General features: G+C 33.7%; 1 protein-coding gene across 2 annotated transcripts in view; it reads left to right on the forward strand.

Moving 5' to 3' along the window:
* LOC106878595 (nicotinamide phosphoribosyltransferase) overlaps positions 1–23,591 on the forward strand; it is a 44,121-nt gene extending 20,530 nt beyond the window's left edge. Inside the window, exons 3-10 of one of the 2 annotated variants that reach the window (XR_008264006.1) lie at positions 5,819–5,947; positions 6,696–6,854; positions 8,273–8,403; positions 10,497–10,725; positions 11,379–11,639; positions 15,747–15,869; positions 20,012–23,457; positions 23,496–23,591. Coding sequence is in view for 1 of the 2 variants with exons in the window: in XM_014927851.2 (XP_014783337.1) it covers positions 5,819–5,947; positions 6,696–6,854; positions 8,273–8,403; positions 10,497–10,725; positions 11,379–11,639; positions 15,747–15,869; positions 20,012–20,113 (1,134 nt within the window). In the remaining variant the exon portion in view is untranslated. Of the gene's footprint in view, positions 1–5,818; positions 5,948–6,695; positions 6,855–8,272; positions 8,404–10,496; positions 10,726–11,378; positions 11,640–15,746; positions 15,870–20,011 lie in introns of both variants that reach the window. The other variant, XM_014927851.2, reaches the window with a different exon arrangement.

Raw genomic sequence — 23,591 nt, forward strand, 5'->3', positions numbered from 1 at the left:
TTTTTTTTTTCTTAGAGTCTTGCTAGAAAAACAGGTTATTCTTGTTTTATTGATTTCTGATATTCAAATATTTATTAGTCAGTTTTATTGCACCAATTTTGCTTTTATAAACTAGTAATAAAAGTGATTTGAATTCTTTTTTATTACTGTTGTTACTGATGATATTGGAATAAGCCCATCTAACTTTTCTGTGTTCAATTCATGGTAGAGCGAATTTTACATTTAGTTCTTTCAGAAGTTTTTAAAATAAGAACTTGTAATAGGTGCATGTGTGACTGTGTGGTTAAGAAACTTGATCCCACCCATGTAGTCCTGCATTCACTGTGGTACCTTGGGCCAACCCATACCTTGCAAGCAGATTTGGTACAATGAAACTGAAAGAAACCCATTGTATACACACACACACACAACTTATATACAAACATATATATATATATAAATAAATAAATAAATAAATAAATAAATATATATATATATATATATATATTTATTTATATACACATATACAGGGCGTCCCAAAAAGATGTATACACACTTTAAATAATCATAAAGTAGGTGTTTATTAAAATACATTTCATTTTCAAAATTTAATAGAATCTATAGACATTATTTTATTGTTTTGTCAATGCTTGTTTTTCAAACTGATGTCCATTTTGGTCCAGGCACTGCTGACAACGCAAAGCAATGGAATTGCAAATATCACGAAACAATTCGTTTGATATTTGTGTGCATTCTAGTTCAATGGCTGCTCTCAAATCAGCGACTGTCACAGGTTTCATAGCATAGACTTTGTCTTTTAGGTATCACCATAAAAAAAAAGTCTAGTGTTGTGAGGTCTGGTGAACACAGAGGGCATTCAATGAAACCCCTTCATCCAATCCACATGTTTGGCAGGATCTCATGAAGGAAGGATCTAACATAGTGATGGTAGTGTGGGGGTGTCCCATCTTGCTGAAAATAAAACTCCTCATCTTCAAAGTCTTCTCTAATGCTTGGCATGACAGACTGTTGCAGCAAGTTCAAGTAAATGGGACCAGTCACAGTAGCATCAAAAAAGAGTGGTCCAATTAATCCTCTTGATGATAAGCCACACCACACTGTAACTCCTGGTAAATTAATAAGGTGTTCCACCATAACATGCGGATTCTCAGGTCCCCAGTATGTGTGCAAATGTGGCGGTTAATTGAACCATTTAATTTAAATGTGGCCTCATCACTCCACACAATCTTTGTTGGAAAGTGTTCATCTTCTACACATCATGCCAAGTACCACTCACAATACTGCACTCTTTGGTCTGGATCATCATCATTAATAGCATGAACTAACCTTGGAATGTAACTTTACCATTGACAATGCTTCAAAATGATTGGACAGACGAATTTGGAATACCTACCTCATGACACGCTTGCCACACAGATTTTCTTGGACTTTAGTGATTCGTTTCCAGTACTCTTTCTTGCTTTGTGTGAGTTGTTGATGTTTGTGGTCTTCTGGAATGCTTCTTGTGGACATTCTGAACAGGTCCATTGGCTTCAAACTTATCTCTAATTCAAGACTTGCACTAAGAATAAAACCAAGGTAAAATTACTACCTGCTTTTATAACAAGTTGATGCTGGTAGTTTATCCTGCCCCACCTCCAACTTTTAGTTCATGTAATTGAAAAAAAAACACATTATTTATGGGATGACCCAATGTGTGTGTGTGTGTGTGTGTGTGTGTGTGTGTAATATGTACATATTTATACATGTGCTTGTATGTGCTTGTGTGTCTAGCCTTGACATTATGTAATGGCAGTAAATGGGTATGACTGTCAGACAAGTGATGTTGTTTGTTTCCAGTCATCCATGGAAACATGTCTGGCCATGGGGAAATATTACCTTTCTTGGAAATAGGGCAGGGTTGACAATGAGAGTATCCAGCAGTAGAAAATCTGCCTCAACAAATCTCATCTGACCCATGTAAGCATGGAAAATAATCATTAAATGGTGATGATAATATATAATATTAGATTCTTATTGCTTTTGCAGTAACTGCTAAAGTCAGTTCAGTTTGTCTTAGATCTATATAGGTTAACAACAATAAACGTTTTTCTACAAGTCTTTAGTATCTAGGTGTAACACATTAAAGATGGGGCTATAAATAAATGGGTTCAGGCGGAGAACGTATAAAATCAACCATTCAGATTGTAGGAGTGGTAGGTGAGATAGAAAGATAAATCTTGGCAGTAGTTAAGCTTGTAGAAAGTTGGTGAGTTTATCCAGTAGATGGACTTAAATTGTAAACTAAAATGTGTGTGTGTGGGGGGAGAAATGTTTTGGATGTGTCAGCAACACTTCAGGTAAAACATTCACTAATGCAGTAATGTTAGAACATTGGAAAAATTGCCTGACAGTTTTTGTTCTGTCCTTCTGCATTGTGAGTTCAAATCATACCAAGATCAGCTTTGCCTTTCATTCTTTCAGAGTTGATAAAGTAAAGTACCAATCCAATGTGGTGAGTTGGTGAAACTGTTTGGGGATCTGGCAAAATGCCATTTGGTATTTGTTGCAATTCTCTATATTCTAAGTTCTTGTGTAGTAGACTTAATCTGTCCAGTTTGAAACCAACAACACCAGGTCCATGGATGCTTTTAGGAGAGAATACTGCAAATATTCAAAGTAGGTCTCTGGTTTAAGGATAACTTCCTTCCTTCCTTCATTAGACGTCCTGAAAATTAAGGGTTAGGTGTACTGTACCCCCCCCCCTGACTAAGCTGTAAAATATACAACTTTGTATGTAGTGAACATTTGCTAAAAGCTGATGGATTTTCTTGTCCTTAATAAGGGCCTGGAAAATCTTTGTGATACAACTTTGTTTATATTACCTTAGTCTAAATGTCATGAAAGATAGTGAAAGATAGTAAATAATGGAATTTATAGGTTGTGTTGCAGTTTTATCTGTGTGTTGCTCATGGTTAATGAGCAACTGCATGTTGGTCATGACTAATGAAAAGCATTTTAAAAAATAAGTCGGGTGTGATTCAAGATAAATTTGCTTGCTATTTTGCAGGCCAATCAGCTAAATTGTAAGCTACACCATTGGTTCAATTGTATTTCAATTGTTTCTTTATAGATAATATGTGCATATAGTGACTAATATGTTGTGGCTATTTGTGTCATTATTGTTTATCTCTAGATCTGATGACATTCAGAAGATTTATGATCACAGCTGTTTCAGTCATGATTGTTCTGTATTTTATTCAGACATAGTGAATCTAGTATTATGTTATCCAGTATTTGCATTTTAAGGTAGTAAGGTGAGATTTGAAGAAGGTTTGGTCGTCATCTCTAGCAATATAGATTATCACACAGAGGCTCTATTTGTAGTTATGTTTTCTTGGGATGCATAATTTTGATACTCTTGAATGAGACTAGGTTATTCTATTCATGTTTTGAGTTGTTTAGTTTGTTGTTGTTTAGCTCCAGGTTGTTGTTGTTGTTGGCACTCCGTCGCTTACGACGTCGAGGGTTCCACTTGATCCGATCAATGGAACAGCCTGCTCGTGAAATTAACGTGCAGGTGGCTGAGCATTCCACAGACACGTGTACCCTTAATGTAGTTCTCGGGGATATTCAGCGTGACACAGTGTGACAACGCTGACCCTTTGAATTACAGGCACAACAGAAACAGGAAGTAAGAGTGAGAGAAAGTTGTGGTGAAAGCGTAGAGCAGGGTCCGCCACCATCCCCTGCCGGAGCCTCGTGGAGCTTTTAGGTGTTTTCGCTCAATAAACACTCACAACGCCCGGTCTGGGAATCAAAACCGCGATCCTATGACCGCGAGTCCACTGCCCTAACCACTGGGCCATTGCGCCTCCACAGCTCCAGGTAAGCTCTAAACAAATAGGCAGATTTATGAGGTTAGAATTGCTCCAACTGTGACCATCTAGTTTTCTCTCTTTTTTTTTGTGTGTATTGTTTTCAGTAAGTGTATCTAGAGTTACATTATTTGAGTCCATTTTTAAAGATAAGCAGGTTGTGATTTCAGTGAGATTTAGCTGCTATTGAGCAAACCATATAGCTACATTAAAGGCTTCATCACTGGCTCAATTGTGCTTAAAATCTTTTTTCATGGATAATGAGTGCATCTACTAAGAATTAATGCAGTGTCTGTATATGAGGTCTATTTACTGAGAAAAAAATTCTGAAGTTTATCCTGATGCTGTATAATTTTGTAAACAAACAATGAAAGGTCTTCTGAATCTGATGACTGAGATGTATATATTTACATATCTCTTGCCCCTTTAGTTTACATTATCATCATCCTCATCATCATTTTAATGACTACTTTTCTGTGTTTGCATGGCGATGATATAATTTACTGAGGCAGATCTTCTATAGCCAGATCCGTGCCAGCACCACGTAAAAAGCACCTGTACAAGTGTCACGTTAAAAGCACCTTTGCTGACGTCATGTTAAAAAGCACCTGTGCCAGTGCCATGTTACAAAAAACACCTGTCAAACTTATATTGTGATGATAGGATTGTTTATTTTTAGAATGACACTGTTAACCCTTTTGTTACCATATTTCTGTTGAGAGGCTCTGTATTTCTTTCAATTAATTTTAGATATAACAAAGAATTTAGTAATATAATTTATTATCAAACTAGTGTTAGGAACATAAATTGTGACTAAGGTTTTGTGGAAGATTTTAATTCAGAACTTTTGAAAACAAGACATTTATACTGCCAAGCCAGAGGAGATTTCAGCCGGGTTGGTATCAAAAGGGTTGAGTAAGAATGAGTGGCTGGATCTGGCTAGTTTGAACATTAAACAGGTAGAATATATAGGTCAGACATGGCCAGTTTAATTTCTAAAGGGATAAGTGTTGTTGATAAACACCAAAGCTCTGCATTATCCCCCAGTTATCACTTTAATGCTTAACTACATTTTTACTTTTCATAATATTACTTACTAAGTAAAAATACAAATGGGTAAGTCCCAAAGCAGATACATTTTGGTAATGACTTGACACCTTGACACCCCATGTTTCTGCTTTCAAATCCACTTAAATCAACTTTACTTTCCATCCTTTTATTGTCAATAGTATAAGTACCAGTAATACATTGAAGTAAATAACAATGGACTTTTCTTCTTACCATAAAATATTGGCCATGAACCAATTTAAATGAGAGCTTTATTGTGTAGTGAACCAATAGGGAATCAAAATATAAGACCTGTCATATGTTTGTGTTATGACCAGTACAAGAATGCAAGAACTAAGGTCTATGAGTTTGATGGTTCCCTAACAGAAGAAGATAAGTTAACCACTTCTACAGACAGCTTTAGTGACTTCGTAATGTTTAAGATGTGAAAGGAAAGGTCAGAGACTCATCTTATCTAACTGCCTCAGCAGGAAACAAAGGGATTTTTCTGTCTCTTTATAAATGTTAGATTATATGGTGCCTATGTAAAAAGTAGGATATCATGTGGTCTGGAAACTGGGGTTATGTCATCTGAGTAAAGTAATGATTAGAGATGAATGACAACTTTAGTCTGTTGCAAATTGGACATAGAAACTTTGTGAGAGTGATTTTAAGAATGCAAGTGGGAGACAACTTGCCAAAACTGAAGTGTAAAATGATGAAAATAATGATGACAATGATGATGATGATGATAGCAGCCACAGTGACAATGGCATCAAAAATGATGAAAATGGTGGTGATTATGGTAATTATTAAGATAATCATGATGTGAGAGATAAATTTTGTTGTATTCCTAATTATCATGACTTTTTAAATATGAATACTTATACTTATTTCCTGTTTTGGTATGTTAGGAACATGATGGTCACCTGCCATTACGAATAAAGTCTGTCCCAGAAGGAACTATAATTCCTTACAAGAATGTATTGTTTACTGTCGAAAATACTGACCCAAAATGCTTCTGGCTTACAAACTATTTCGAGGTAATCAGTTATTTTCCTTCTTTTCAAAGTTGAATGCTTCTATAGAAAACATTTATTTTCTTCTTTAATTTTGCAGATATGTTGAAGTTGTACGGTACCATTAATGATAATGATTATAATGATCAGAGAAATTGGAATTGACATGAGGTTTAGAGCATGCTCAAAAAACTGTTCTATTGAGGGCAATGAGGATTTTGAGATTGGTACTTGGGTGTTGAGTATTGTCCATGACACTTACCAAGACTTATAATTCATGGAAAGAAACTCTGAGAGACCTTGTGAGATCTTGTGAGACCTTTGACAACAGGTTACTGTCTGCTCTCACAGAATTAACCGGAGCAAGTAAGATAAAGAGTTCTGGAAAGTAAAATAAAATAAATGATAATGATGATGATAATGATGGTGATGGTGTTGGTGATTATTATTATTATTATTATTATTATTATTATTATTATTATTATTATTATTATTATTATTATTATTATTATTATTATTATTATTATTATCATTATCATCATCATTATTATTATTATTAAACTGAACTAATTGATGCAGTTTTCATGTACATAGAATACAACTGGTTTGATTAGAAACCTTCCCTATAGCATTATAGTATTGGTCTCATCTTCTTGGATGGGACAGCTATGCCCACTATTATTGCCTCTACGTCCATCATTGCTACTACCACTATATCCACCACCACCACCACCACCACTAGCATCACCACTTTATCTTCTTTTTTTTCCAGACACTCTTAGTTCAAGTTTGGTATCCAATGACCGTAGCTACAAACTCTTACTATCAGAAAGATCTAATTGCTAAATGTATGCAGGAGACAGCAGATGATTTTTCTGGTCTGCCTTACATGCTGCATGATTTTGGTTTCCGTGGGTCAACATCTGTTGAGGTAAGATTTTACTAACTTTCAGTTTTGTTGGCTACTTTAATTCAAACTAAAACAACCTGTAATGTCATCCATGAGATGAGCAATGTGATGCTAAGGAGGATGATCATATGAATTCACTTGTTTCAGAATATTACTGAGATTCGAAATACTGATTCAGATATTAATATGAAATGACTGAACTGACATGGGGATGTAATGAAAATACATGATGCATAATGCATGGAAAAATAATACTGAGAGATGATAGAGGATGCTAATTGCAGGCAACATAGACTATAAGATGTTGGAGTAAAATGATTTCATCAACTGCTGAAGAAGGTCAGATACAAAGAGATTGTTATGAAGAATAAGTAGACATATTTTAAAGATTTTAAAATTAATTTAGGTTTAGAATTCCAGTTTACTGTTCAAATTTATTTGTTCAATGAATGGAGCCAGTGCTTAAAGCCTTAATTACAATATCAGATCAGAGACCAGATTAAATATAGGCAGAGAAAGATTTTATGAAAAATGGTATTCTGAGGAGAAAATATTGAATGAAGTTATTTAGTCTAGAGATCGAGCAATGAGACACAATAGTAGAATGTATAACTGGGAAAAAGTAAGCTTTTCCAATATTTCAAGGAAAAGGTAACCTAGTTATGAAATTTAGAGATAACTATATTGCTTACTATTAGCTTTATAAAACAATATCTGGACATGACTAGTTGATTATGGAGTAATGTCCAATGAAACACAATTTATATATTCTTGGGATTGCCAATATTTTTGATTGGCCAAGTAGAATATTTTGTCATTAATATTTCTGTCTTTCTATTCTGTCATTAATATTGATTTATATAATTATACTGAGAACATATCTTGACATTCATATATTAATGCTAAGGACAAATGAGGTATTTCCTTAAAGCTATTGTTAATATCAAGCTTTTAATCTAATTCATACTGCAGATCACTTCTCTTGGGATTATCAAGGGATATTTAACTGCCAAGCTGGCAGGTTAGGCAACTAACTAGAAAAACCCATGTAGAACTGCTTGAGCAGAACTGACTAAAACTCCTAGGTAACAATGAAATCAACACCAATTACAACAGTAATAACAACATGTGTTGGTTCCAGTTGGCATAGGGTTAGATTTTTCAGCAGCAATCCTGATAACAACTAACATAAGCACACCTCTTAAAGAGCTATCATGCATGGAAAGGTGTAGATATTCTTAGATATCTGAACTGATAAGGCAGACATCAGTAATAGCAGTGTTAACAACTAATGATATTTAACACCAGATTACTTGATAAAGGAACAAAGGGTTGTTTAGTTCCCTACATTTAAAAATATATTTCTGTCTCATATTTCTATTTTTTTTTCTAATTTTTTAAAGTTATTAACAGTAAAAGCTAATATCTTTCATTTTCAGTCAGCAGGTATAGGAGGTGCAGCCCATCTGGTGAATTTTGAAGGGACTGATACGATAGCAGCATTAACAATTGCCAAGAATTTTTATAACTGTGATATTGCTGGATACTCTATTCCTGCTGCAGAACATAGGTAAAATGTATATGACATTTAGTTGTTTTAATTAGAATTACAAACCCTGAAGATGGTAATATTATATATTAAAAATTATTTAACACTTGATACAAATAGGAAAAAGAAAATTAAAATGTGATCAGGTGTCTTGAAAAATATGAACAAAAGTAAATTGATTCATATAATAAGGGGCATAAAAAACCCTAAATATTTACTATAAATACTTAAAATAAAGTACAATCTAGAAACTGACAAAAATGGTTTAGCTAAAGACAAAACACAAAAGTAAAAATTCAACAAAAACACAAATAACACAGACATACAAAAAAAAAAGACTTTTAAAAATGTTAAAACAGAATGAAGAATAATACTGAAAATAAATGGAAAAATGCCTCTCTACCGTCTGCAAGACTGAACAGCAAGTATGTGAGTTAATATAAAGCCTACAATGACTCAAATGTTCTGGCTGGACTAACAATAGAAATGGAAGATCTGATAATGGCTACACAATATTAATAGCTAGGCACAGAACATAATTCAAGGAAGATAAGCAAAGAAGGCTAATGTTAACTATAGATTATGTAATCAACATAAACAATCAACCACGTTGTTTCTGGCAACCTAGTCCTCACAATGACAAATTACATCTACAGACATGATCTGATAAGTAGTTATGTTAATTAGGCAATATGCAGACACTATCATATGGAAACTGAGAATAACTGGTATAAGTATGCTAAGCATATTCCAAACCCAGTATGTGACAATAACATATTCTTGCACATGACTATCAAGACAAATTAAGAAATAAAATAATTATTTTTTTTAGAATTATTCTTTCCAGCTAAAATATTGTAGAAAAAGAAATAAAAACACTACTCATATAGAAAGACATTAAAATGGAAGTAAGCAAGATTAGCTATGAGAACAAAAATGGTACCAATAATAATTGGTATACTGTGCTTAAATAAAAAATAAACATTTACAAAAACATAAACACTATACCATATCTCACAATTGTATTGCTCCCCTCAAAAAAAAAAAAAAAAAAAAAATGCTCAGCTCACTTTCTAGAGTAAACACTTTCAATTCGTTAACACATTTTACAGAGTACACATTCTTCCTAATCACCCCCACAGTAATATAACAACTTACTTATTACATATTCTGCACAGTCAACTTCCAATACAGTTGCATAATTTTACATTACACAGTTACTTTTCAATACACTAACATAACTTACACAGTACATATTCTACATATTTTGCATAATTGCCTTCTGCTACCTAACTCATACAATACCCTACACAATTGTCTCCCAATATTACAACACAAATTATACTGCACAGCACCTCCACACTGGCCTAGCCACCTCTTCTCTTTTCACTTCCCCACTGTGTATCCCCTGTTGGTCCTCACACTAATCACATTTCCCACCTTTGAGTGTTTTCCTTCCACCCATGTTTTTTTAGACAGATGTTAACCAAAAGATATTCAAGTTGAACATAAACCATATTGACTTCACCAGTCTTGGAAAGTCTGCACAGGTCATGTAACATTGCTTTCTTTCCTGGCTAAGCCATGAAAAATAATCAAAGCTCAATACCTCAATATAACTAACTAACACAAACGTATTTTAATACAATAAAACAAACTACACAGAAAATATCCAATGCAATCATCTCCTAATACTATGACATAACACACACACAGCACAGATTCTTTACAATCACCTCCTAATACTTTAAACTTTTTCACAACAAATAGAGGAACACTGAAACAACAAAACAGTAAACTGCAAAATAATCACACAATTCTGTAAATTTGGTGTAACACTTTTAGGTTGGGGTATACTTAATTGCAGTAGCACCACTATTTGACTTGACTGTAATCAATTCTGTAAAGATAAAAGATTAAGTAAAACTTCATAAATTTGAACTCAGATTGTAAAGAGATATCATGAAATAGTACAAGGTATTTTGTCTGTTGCTCAACATTTGATGCTTTTCTTTTTTTGTAATTTTATAAAATTTCAATTTTTTCAATTTAAACAATATTGCTGCATTATAATAAATGTCAATTGACATCTTTATTTCTTTAATTATTTGAAGCACTATAACAACTTGGCAAAAGGATGGAGAAGTGAATGGATTCCGAAATATGTTAGAGAAATTTCCAGAAGGTATTGTTGCATGTGTTAGTGACAGTTACAATATCTGGAATGCATGTGAGAATCTATGGGGAGAACAGTTGAAAGATCTCATCATTGAAAGAGGAGAACGTAATGCACGATTAGTTGTCAGACCAGACTCAGGAAATCCCTCAGATGTTGTAATCAAGGTAAGATTATTTTACTGAAGTTCTTAGCCAGTCTCACTGTTATACTTTAGTGTTTATATAATGTTTTCTTTGCATGTTCAATACCTATGTAAACAGATTACATTGTTTGCACCCAGCACTTGAATAAACAGTAGAGATAGAATATATTTCACTCTTCCTGAACTGAAACAAAGGTTTCCATTACATTATATCCACAAAACTGGATCATGTCTACTAGAAATTACCGATCAATGACAAATCTTTAAAATTAACAGAAACCTGCTTCTACAATGTTTTATTATATTGAATTACCTCATTATATTTACTAACTTAAGAAACCTTGAAAGTGTATATTGTGTACAAGTCTCTTTGAAAGGAACAAAGAATTTATGCCATTGTTTTTATTATTATTATTATTGAGATAAACTGTCTATATATTTGATGGTCTTTGAATATAATTAATGTCACATTTCCATCAGTACATGATCACAGATAAGTAGAAGCTCTCTTAACATTTATCTGCTTGTCAGATGAATTGAAGAAGACAGGAGACATGACAAAAGATAACATGTAAAACTGGTGCTTTAATATTAAATATCTAAAAGTTAAGTAATAAAAAGTACCACAAACCAAATACTGAATTTAAATATTATTTTGATAATTTATATTTTCAGGTTCTTGAAATTCTTGGCCGTAAATTTGGAACCAGCACAAACAGTAAAGGCTATAAGTTACTTCCTCCTTATATCCGTGTTATTCAAGGCGATGGTGTATCATATGAAACATTGGAAGAAATAGGTAGAAACTTGAAAAGACATGAATGGAGCATTGATAATGTCACTTTTGGCAGTGGAGGTGCTTTATTACAGAAAATTGATAGAGATACTCAGAAATGTGCTTATAAATGCAGTTCAGCAGTTATCAATGGAAAAGAGGTATGGTATAAAGATATTTCATAATATTTTGACTTTAAATTAAGGCAAGAGTTGGCAGAACTGTTAGCACCCTGGGCAAAATGATTAGTAACATTTCATCTGTCTTTATGTTCTGCCAAGGTCAACTTTGCCTTTCCTCTTTCTTGGGGTCAATGAAACAAGTACCAGCTAAGCATTGGTACTCAGCACAGGTGGAAGCTGACAAAAATGGTTTAGCTCCCTTCAAATTATTGGCCCTGTGTCAAAATTTGAAACCACTATTTTGGCTGTAAATTATTAATTGCTTTTTTTTATTATTATTTGATAATATGAAGCGTATCTGGAGAAAGAAAAATGTTCCTAACTCAGGTGTCTTATAATTTGAATACTCTGTGATTAAAGAAAATGTTATCACTCTTATAGTTTTACTTTATAAATAACCAAATATATATACATATATATATCATTATTGTTATCGCCATTTTGATGTTTACTTTTCCATGTTTATATGAGCTAGGTGAATTTGTTGAGACAAATTTTGTATTTTAGAGGGCTTGCAACATGTATTGTATTATACGGTTTTATCACAAATATAAAGACAATTGCTTTCAATTGTTTTCAATTGCTTTTCTATAATTCTGAGCTCTATTTTGAGGCATTTATTGAATTCTTTGATCCAGAAAATTTAGGATTTACAGATTTAGGATTATGTTTGGAAATTGGGTAGATACCAAAAATGTTCAAGATATGTATTTAAGGCTGCCATTTTGAATATCTTATATGTCGGTCATGCACAAAGCAGCAAATAACAACATTGATTTTTAGATTCTCCATGCTCTGATGATTCTTCTAAAAATGCACCGGTTTGCTACTCTAAAAATTTTGAGTGAAATCATATTTGTTAAATTAGTGAACCTGTCTATGTGCTATTGATTATATAAATGATTAGTGTGTGACCTACTTTGCTAGAAATTTATAGTATATCAGTGATGAGCCATAATCATCTAACTGCTTTCCCTGCCTTAATCCCCTAAATTGTGCTTTCCATCATTAAGCTGTCAACATCTGTGACTGATCCCTTTGTTGGCTGTACTAAGAGTAAGTCCCTCCTCTCTTTCTCATGCATTCTCTTCATTCAACGATTTCTCTTGTAATATTTCCTATAGCTCTTTCTTTCTGTTGTCAGTGAGATTAAGTGTGCCACTATCATTACATACACACTTACCAGGCCTGTATCTTAAAACATTGCATCAGCCACAGCAAATTATATCAGAGAAACACTCTTTGTTATGAATCTCTGTATTCTCCTCCCTATCATCATATACATTTATTACTTCTTTGAATATACAACTTGTTGCGGAGTCTTTCACGTTTCATATCTTCCTTTTCCAGATTAACTTATGTCTCTAAGTCTTTTGAGCTTTTACTACAAATCACTAGTTTATATTAAGTGGTACATACTTCACAAGGGAAATACTTAGTATTCCTAGCTGCCAGTCTTTTCTATTTTCTGATGAGCACGAATTCTATTTGACTGGAATATTTGTCTGGTTGGTAAGTGACTAGGTGATTAGCTGGCTACCTGAAGTTGAAAATGGTTCAGTCAGTTACATCACAGAACTTTCACGAACCCTGATCTCTTAGTCCTTATATCATATCCATAGCCTCCATGCATGAAGAAGCCATCATTAATCCTTTTGATACAAACTACCCCAAATCACCCTTGTTTCTTTTTTAAAGTGTTCTAAATTAAAACCTACCGTCAAAATTTCATGTTAATTTATGTTCCAAATACATAGCAGTGCTCCAGCATGGCCACAGTCAAATGACTGAAACAAGTAAAAGAATAAAAATACCAATCTAATAATGACAAAGCTATTTTAATAAATTCATTATCATATTCAAAATTAATTATAACAAAGGCAGCGTATTTTAACAGAAAATGGTAACAAAAGGATTTAAAGTCACTGGCCATGGTAATGAAGTCATTGTTATTTTGTTATCAAGGCAGTCAGCAGGAGCCTTTATCTATTGTGATGTATATGCACAGATAAATACTGCTGTCATTCTGTCTACAGATTAGTCTAAACTTAATTATTCTACTGCACCCACTGGTAACCTCAATTACTTTATCTATAAATTTCCCTGTCGACAATATGCCTATTCCATCAACTTCAATACTCAGAATAATTTTTACCTGTGTTCCTCACTCTTGAAGAGTCTGGCCGAGGCTTATCTTCATTTTTCTCTTATAAACAGGCGCACATCTTCTTGCTTCTGCTGTAGCATCTCTACAATCTCTTCAGATCCACCTTTCATTATGATGCCACTGATGGAGGAGAGAGGGGGGGGGAGAGGGATTGTTTTATCATTAATAATAATGAGCATATATATATATATATATATATATATATATATAAAATTTAGATAAGGCCGGTTTATCAGATTACCTTAGATTTCACATCCATAAAAAGCTTAGCTTTATGGTGTATCATCAGATCCCAAAAACTGTTGGCTAAAGGCCTCTCTAGCATCCTTTATGGATGTAAAACCATCTTTAGGGTTTAATAAAATACCAGTCAAATACTGGGATCAATTCTCTCTTTCTCATCATAATTTAGTGTCCATGTTCCATGCTGGCATAGGTTGGAGGGCTTGACAGGATGCAACAGCTAAGAGGACTGCATCAAGCTCCAATGTCTGTTTTGGTATGGTTTCTGTGGCTTGACGCCCTTCCTGGCACCGACTACTTTACAGAGGAAATCAGTTGTTCAGTCGTTGAGAGGGAAGATTAAAAATGCTTAAGACACTCTGTGTGTCACAACAGTGTGTCACAACAGTGTGTCACAACAGTGCTCATATCACTCCAGCAGGGGCTGAGGGTCCACAGAAAGCGTTAAATATAAATGTATACACTCAAAAGAAGGTTTCAGATGAACAAAGTCAGGTAATATATATATAGGTGTGGCTGTGTGACACAGGTATGGTAAGCAGTTTCTTCCTCACTAAATGCTTTAGGGTTCAGTCCCACTGTATGACACCTTGGGCAAGTGTTTGCTATATAGCCTTGGGGCAACCAAGCCTTGTGAATGGATTTAGTGGAAACTGAAAGAAGCATGTTGTATATCACCATCATCACTTAACATCTGTTTTCCATGCTGGCATGGGTTGAATACACACACACACACACACACGTATGTATGCATGTGTGTGTGTGTGTATGTGCTTTTGTGTCTGTCTTTGTCCTCCATCACTGCTTGACAAACAGTGTGGGTTTGCATGGTTGCAGTCTAAGGACTGAAATAAAAAGATAGAAAGCTCTACACACATGCATGCACACACGCACACACACTCACACACTTCTTATGACCTCCATGTCTATACTCGTCAAATTCTAAAGCTCTCAGTGTCTACACTGTGAAGCATAGATCACAGTGCCTACAGAGCATTTCATTAAATTCACCAAATGTGTCAGATAAATGCTAAGGTTGAATTAAAAAGCAATACAAACCATGAGACATCAAATCTAATCTTTGATTGTCGAGCTAAAACATTGTATTGATCATTGAAGTCTGTTCTATAGCCTGGTGTAGCCATCTGGTTTCACCAGTCCTCAGTCAAATCGTCCAACCCATGCTAGCATGGAAAACGAACGTTAAACGACGATGATGTTCTCTATGTGGCTTGTGTGTTTTCTGTACTCTGGTTATTATTATTTTCTTGTCTACGTTTTGTTTGCAATGTCCTGTACCCAGATATGCACCTATATATACAGGTAGATGTAGGTATGCACATACCTGTACGTATATATGCATATACTCATTTATTATTTGTTTTATAAGTATATATATATATATATATATATATATATATATATATATATATATATATATATATATATATATATATATTGAACTAGGGATTTTATGAAAATACATGTATATTATGAGATATTAGCTACAGATTTATTTGAAATGTTTTCTTATGTTGGAAAAGATATTTTGAATTTATTCAATTTTTTGTTTTTTACTTACCAAGCTGTAAATTATTTACTTAGTAAATCACTTATTGAAGATTATCTGTTGGTCATTATTTCAAGTATTATTTCAAAATTATTTTCATTTGCAGGTTTCTGTTTTCAAACAACCCATCACTGATTCTGGGAAGAAAAGCAAAAAAGGTCGATTGACTCTTGAACTCAAGGACGACCAGTATGTGACAGTTCAAAGAGGAAAGGGTGATACTAATAAAGTAAGTACATCAGTAAATTTACCAAACAAAATCTAATACTCCCAACTAGCAGGTATGGGTGGGTGGTAAGAAGTTTGCTTCCCAACCATATGGTTTGGTTCCAGATTCAGTTCCATTGTGAGGCACCTCCAGCTAGTATCTTCTACTATGGTCCCAGGCTGACCAAAGGCTTGTAAGTGGATTTGGTAGACACAAACTGAAAGAAGCTTGTCACATGTATATATATAGGTGTAGGAGTGGCTGTGTGGTAAGTAGCTTGCTTATCAACCACATGGTTCTGGGTTCAGTCCCACTGCGTGGCACCTTGGGCAGGTGTCTTCTACTATAGCCTCGGGCCGACCAAAGCCTTGTGAGTGGATTTGGTAGACGGAAACTGAAAGAAGCCCGTCATATATATGTATATATATATATATATATATGTATGTATGTGTGTTTGTGTGTCTGTGTTTGTCCCCCCACCATCGCTTGACAACCGATGCTGGTGTGTTTACGTCCCCGTAACTTAGCGGTTCGGCAAAAGAGACCGATAGAATAAGTACTAGGCTTACAAAGAATAAGTCCTGGGGTCGATTAGCTCGACTAAAGGTGGTGCTCCAGCATGGCCGCAGTCAAATGACTGAAACAAGTAAAAGAGTAAAGAGTATATACATACATACATATATATACATGTGTGTGTCTGTGTACACATTATACATATGTATATTGATTGAGGGTGTAAACTCAAAATGGGTGAAATACCTCTGAATAAATAATGTACTCCATGCAATAAAATGTAAAGAAAATTGCTATAATTAATTGTAATAAAAATAGATATTTTAAAACCACGATTCGATTCAACTGTAATACCAGTAGAGGTGATTATAAGTCCAGAGTTCAATTTGATTTAAAAAGTAACGCTATCACCTTCAACTAAATATCAACACAGGAAGCTTGTTTGAGTTAGATCACTTTGAAAACGTTGTAAGTGATGGACCCTTGATGAAATTGCAGTGACTAGGATGCATAATTGCATATAGAGCAATGTGCAGTTGTTGCAGTAGAAATATATGTTGTTCATTGTTATATACGCTGTAGAAAACTTTTTAATAAAAAAAGTTCTGGATGGGAATAAATCTCCACTCTCCTCTCAGTTTTCAATTATGTGTGTGTGTGTGTGTGTGTGTGCGTGCGTGCGTGTGTGTGTGTGTGTGTTTGTGTACACACATTTGTGTGCAGGCGTGTATCTATTAATGCGTGTGTATTTGTGTTTGTCCTCCACCATAACCTGGCAACTGGTATTGGCTTGTTTATGTCTCTGCAACTTAGCAGTTTGGCAAAAGAGATTGATATAATAACCACGCTTAAAGAATTAAGTATTGCAGTCAATTCTTTTAGTTAGAACCCTTCAAGGCAATGTCCCAGCATGGCCACTGTCCAATGACTGAAACATTTGAAAGGAAAGCTAAAAGAAAAGAACTAGAGTGAAGATATCAGAAGAAATGTGTGTTGTGATACTGCTTCAGGAGAATGTTTTCTTTATATAGTGTAGCAGTGGAAATAAAAGTCTGTCTTGAGTCTACATCTGAGTGATACAAAAGGAATGTAGGGTGAGGGGAGATTTAACAGATGTTATGTACAGGAATAGGGTACAATGAACAGAGAAATATGGTCCTCATCTTTTGACAGAGGTAATAATAGCAACAACAGAAATAACATAAGCAGCAGAAGCGGTAACAACAAAACCCATGGATAAGAGAATGGAACAATTTGCCAAGTCATCTGAAGGAAATCCATAAATTTCAAAAAATTTACCAAGTGCTTAATTATATGTAAAAAATTCAAATGATTAAGATATTAGTGAGAAGTTTGCAAATATTTCTGAATAAATTTTGGTAAATATATTTTATTATTAGATTTTATGCATACCTGCCCATGTAATAATGAATGTATGTATGTATGTATGTATGTATGTATGTATGTATGTATGTATGTATGTATGTATGTATGTGTGTGTGTGTGTATGTGTGTGTGCATGTGTGTGTGTGCACGTGCATGCATGTCCGTGTATGTGTGTATGTATGTATGTATGCATATATGTATGTGTGTGTATGAATGTATGTGTTTGTATATGTGTGTGTGTATGTATGTATGTATGTATGTATGTGTATGCATGTATGTTTGTATGTGTATGAGTGTATGTATGTATGCGTGTGTATGTATGTATGCATGTGTGTGCATGTATATGTATGTATGTATGTGTGTGTACATACATATGTGTTCATGTGTGTGCATATGTTTGAATGATGTATGCATGCATGAATGCATGTATGTGTGTATATACTTATGTCATGTCAGAGGTAACCAGAGACATGCTGCTAGTGACTATGGAACCCATTAGTACAACCTGTGCTTGATTGAGCTGTCAGCGACTAAACTAGCAACTCTACCTAGTTTGCATGGTCTGTAGGATAACTTTTAGACAGCCAGCAGTATGTAAAACAAAACCTGACTAAGACAAATGAACTTAAGACAGTCAGCAATCTTATAATATGTATGTTGGTATATATATGTATAATTATATGTGTATGTATATAAATGCTCACAAATGAAAGATTCTCTTATTAGAAACCTGTGATGTTTATAGTCATGGAAGCATCATTTTCTGCTTGTTTCCAGTTGAATGGCTTTATTCATTAAAAAAGTGGCACTTGCAGTGCATAAATGTCTGTTGCTATACATTTTTTGGGCCACCTCTCCCCACATTTTTTTCTCTTTTTATAAGCAAAAAAAAAAAATCAAAACCTCAGTCAGCAGATTTTTGATTGAGGTATCATGCACATAGGCACAGGTATGGCTGTGTGGTAAGAAGCTTACTTCCCACCCACGTGGTTTCAGGTTCAGTCCCACTGTGTGGCACCTTGGGCAAATGTCTTCTACTATAGCCTCAGGCTGACCAAAGCCTTGCGAGTGGATTTGGTAGACGGAAACTGAAAGAAGCCTGTCATATGTGTGTGTGTGTGTTTGTCTCCCCACCCCTATTGCTTGACAACTGATGTTGGTTTGTTTATGTCCCCATAACTTAGCAGTTCGGCAAAAGCGACTGATAGAACAAGTACAAGGTTCTGGGGGTCGATTTGTTCAACTAAAATCCTTTGAGGTGGAGCTTCAGCATGACTGCAGTCAAATGGCTGAAACAAGTAAAAGAATAAAAAAAACCTGCAACAACGAAATACTCCATTTCCATAGTTTTCTCACTCATGGGAGCACAAAAGGGTCAGTCCAAGCAAGAACATTTGTGACACTCCAGTCACCTATGTGACAGCATCTTTCATTGAAGTACAATCTCTGTGTAAGAGGTGGAGTCTTAGACGGAGGGTGCCTTTAAACCAGTGGTTCTCAACTGAGGTCCATATGACCTGTAGGGGTCCATATAAAATTTTTGAGGGTCCACACAAGCAAAATAGTAAACTGGGGATCCACAGTTGTATTTTAAGGGTTCATGAAAAATTTTGATTATGAAATATTTAGAGCAAGAAATCACTAAGTTTCTTTCTCTGATGTTATACATAGTTTAATATGTTTATGGTCACTGAAACATTCTCTCAGAGAGTGTTTGTGAAAACCTACACAAGTTAATGTGTGAAAAACAAGATAGGAATTTTGAAAGTAGTATCTATAAAACTAGTTTTTAACCCTTTAGTGTTCACATTATTCTGCCATAATTAATGCTTTTTTATCCACATTATTTTGAACTAATCATGCATTATCTCGTAGCTATGAGATTTTGATGAGGTAGCTGTTAATTTTTAAAACGATATTGTAGGGTTGGTGTGAGAGACCAGATCCGGCCAGTTTGAACATAGAATAGGCAGAATACTTTTGGCCGGATATGGCCGGTTTAAATGCTAAAGGGTTAAACACTGAATGGCTATCGAAGTCCACCAGAATAAAATAGTAATGAAAGGGGTCTGTAAATAAAAAATGGTTGAGAACTATGGACTTAGAGAGTTTTGTCATAGTGTTGTGTGATTTTATCATCATTGGGGCCCATGGTATTATGAGGCAAAGTAATGTTTTATTTCATTTAAGAAAAATTACTATTTCTATATAATTTATATAATTTCATTTTATTTATTTATTTTTTTTGCTTGCTATTACAACAGGACATTCTTGTGACTGTCTTTGAAAATGGGAAATTATTGAAAGATTTCGCTTTTGAAGAGATTCGTAAGAGAGCTGAGATTGACTTGTTGAAGAATAAATGAAATCTTCTTAAAGACCAAAGACAGAATTTATTATAATATGCTTCTTTCTGATCTCCATGATCACCACAGCATAGAAGGTTTGTTGTTTCTGCACTTGAGTCAGAGTTCTATGGTATCATTACTGTTATTTCAATGAGTATAACCAGATTTATACTACAGTAGCACTTCTATAATCTCAGTATGTATACATTTACTTCTGTCTATTGTTGCCATTCTGTTGTTGTTGAAGTATTTTACTTAAACATAGAATCACATTCGCTGAATATGTAAAGGTGTTTTTCCAGTGTTTTTGGTGCTATAGATCACTTAGATCAGTTTTTGATGGATGTATTTTTGGGTAATTTTTCATACCATTTTGTTTCTTACAATTTCTAAATACCATGATTGTTGAAGACTACACAGATTGAATTATATTAATATTAGCTGAGGTATTTGTTGCTGTGCTGTTCTCATAATTTCTTTCCTATACCTTTAAACTAAAATCATGAATGTTTTACATTGTAAAAAGAATTGTTTGAGGTTAGTTGTTGATATTTAGTTTTATAAAATATCATAAGTAATTTATCTAAGAATTATAATCATGTGAGATAATAAGATAGCCTCTATATATTCTATTGATTTGCAAGAAATATCAGCTAATCTCTCTTAAGCCACACTCTATCATCTTGAAAAGGACACATTGGATAATGTAGTCTTAGATACACTGCATGAATAAAGAAAAAAAAAATGAGATGGTCTTGGCTAGAACACCTTTGATTATAAGCCTGCTGGTTCTGGACAACAACTATTATTTTTCATTGTGTGAAATGATGATGTATCTGAAATATTGAGAATGAATATTTCTTGTCCTTTGAGATAACAGGGAAGATTTAACACAAATATACCTCAAGTCAAAATGTCAGTAGATTTCAAATTGACATTATTTAAATGAAACTTTTGAGTATTGTAAATCCCTGTGTAGGAGGTGTTAATTTATATGCATTGCAGTATCTAAATTTGTCTCCATTCGGTTTTGAGTTAAAATTTTTCTAAGGAACTTGAAACTGAAGCTGGGTAAACATTAACTTTTATTATGGCAGGATTAAATTAAATTCATGGTCTGCAACATTTAAAATCTTTGTGCCTAGTCAATAGTAAATTGTTATTTAAAATTTTTGTGGTGGGAATGAGTAGTTCTCAGTAAATTAAATTGTTTTCTTGTTGGAACTGCTTCCTTATATCTCTAATACCTTTGGTAAAAGTATGAATGCTATAAATTTTGTTCTTCTTGTCACTACACTATGCCAGGTGTTTTTAGAAAATTCCTAATTTTAAGTTTCTAAATGATGGAGAAGGCCATAAGAGTAGAGAGACTGTCATTAATTTCTCTACAATCAATAAAATATGTACTAGTAGTATACTATATTTAACTGAATCAACTAGATCTCTCCACTGAAAAACTTATATAATTCGGTGATAATACTCATGACCAAATTAAAATTATATACTTGATTGAGGAATCATTTTTTTCTATCAAATCAAGGAAATACTATTCATATCAATACAGGAGTGAAGCAGTGTCTGTGTATGTTGAGTTGCGATGTTGAACCGTGAATGTCTTTCCCAAAGGACACTGTTAATATAAGTGAAGTGAAATATCACCAACTGTGAATTGAAATCTAATTAGACATAGCTTACAAGGAAATTATGTACCTCTACTACATATAACTTACCTCCATATACAATCTATACAAACAATAAGATTAATTGAATCTATAAAGGAATTTTGAGAATCAAAAAGATTATCAGACATCATCAATTCAATCATGCATGTATTTTTCAGTGTATGTGCATAATCAATTTTGTTTCCAGACACCAAAATGACATAATTAGCAGGAAAGAGAGATGGCAGGAAGCAGCCAGTATTAAATTGTATGAGAGAAAAAGGGGGCTTATTGACCCCATATTTTTTTTTTTTCAGATATAACAAATAGTTATATATTCAGTTGTATTATATGAACAATCAAAACCCAGCAAACATGTATCCTGCATGTTCTTCTTCTGAATTCTTCACTTTCATTATTTTCCCATTCAAATTCATTAATTATCAGTTTTATATGTGAGTATTCAATGTCATTAGTGTTATGAACTATTTAGAGTAAATTTCATGTAGACAGACAATATTGTTTCTCTCTCAACGGCTGTCAATTATATATAACTAGCTATTGTTATTTGTTTGTTTTCTTTTTATGATTTTTATCATGGTTTTTCTCTTTGTTTCCTTTTTTATTAATAGTTCATCATTGTCATTTCATTTGGATGTTATTTATGTACTTATTTATATAATTATATTGTCAAAAAAAAAAAAAGAAGAAAAGTGAGAACTACTGTTGTATCACTGTCACCAATGCATAGTAGTGATGCCTTAACTCTTGTAGTTTACTGATTATTCAATTCAGATATATTATTTGACTGTGTTACATAAGATAAGAAATGATGGTAGCCAGAGTGATGAAAACTGTTGCTGTGTGAGAGCTGTGTAGGGTATAGAATAATTGATTGTATGTCATATAGAAGATAAATGCTTTAACTGTAAGACTATAATTTTCTTGACTGTTGACCACGTCTTTAGAATTATGATTTTTCATTAATTATACAAACACTGTGTTTCAGTCAGATTGATCCCCGATTGCCATTAAATATTTTATTTTAAGGTAGATGAGAACATTGCAATGCATGTTTAGAAATAAAAGGTTTTAGCTTGAATCTAGTCTGTATTAAGTACGCAACCAGGAATAAGATATCTAATCCCAAATGGGAATAGACCAATCAAAAAAGTGTCACTGTCAAATTTTGAACAACTTTTCATCATTAAAGATGAACTTAAGAGTCTGAAAAATTATTATCTTATTAACAGCAACTTATTTGAAATATTTAGGTATTTGACACTATAATTCTGTTTGCATGAAATATTTGACAAATGTAACATAGGATATAATATATACAGGACATGGTGTGTAATACATTGCATGGATGCTGCTTGCATGGAAAACATAGGTGATGTTGTGAACATGTGAACAGGTGATTATTATGTGAACAGATGATTGTTATGTGAACATGTGAACTAGTGATTATTATGTGAACATGTGAAGAGGTGATTATTACATAAACATGTGAACAGGTGATTGTTATGTGAACAGGTGGTTATTATATGAACATGTGATTATTATGTGAACAGGTGATTGTTATGTGAATATGTGAACTGGTGATTATTATGTGAACATGTGAACTAGTGATTATTATGTGAACATGTGAACTAGTGATTATTACATAAACATGTGAACAGGTGATTGTTATGTGAACAGGTGGTTATTATGTGAACATGTGATTATTATGTGAACAGGTGATTATTATGTGAACATGTGAACTAGTGATTATTATGTGAACATGTGAACTAGTGATTATTACATAAACATGTGAACAGGTGATTGTTATGTGA

Source organism: Octopus bimaculoides, chromosome 4 (genome assembly GCF_001194135.2).
Source record: "Octopus bimaculoides isolate UCB-OBI-ISO-001 chromosome 4, ASM119413v2, whole genome shotgun sequence".
Lineage (NCBI taxonomy): Eukaryota > Metazoa > Mollusca > Cephalopoda > Octopoda > Octopodidae > Octopus > Octopus bimaculoides.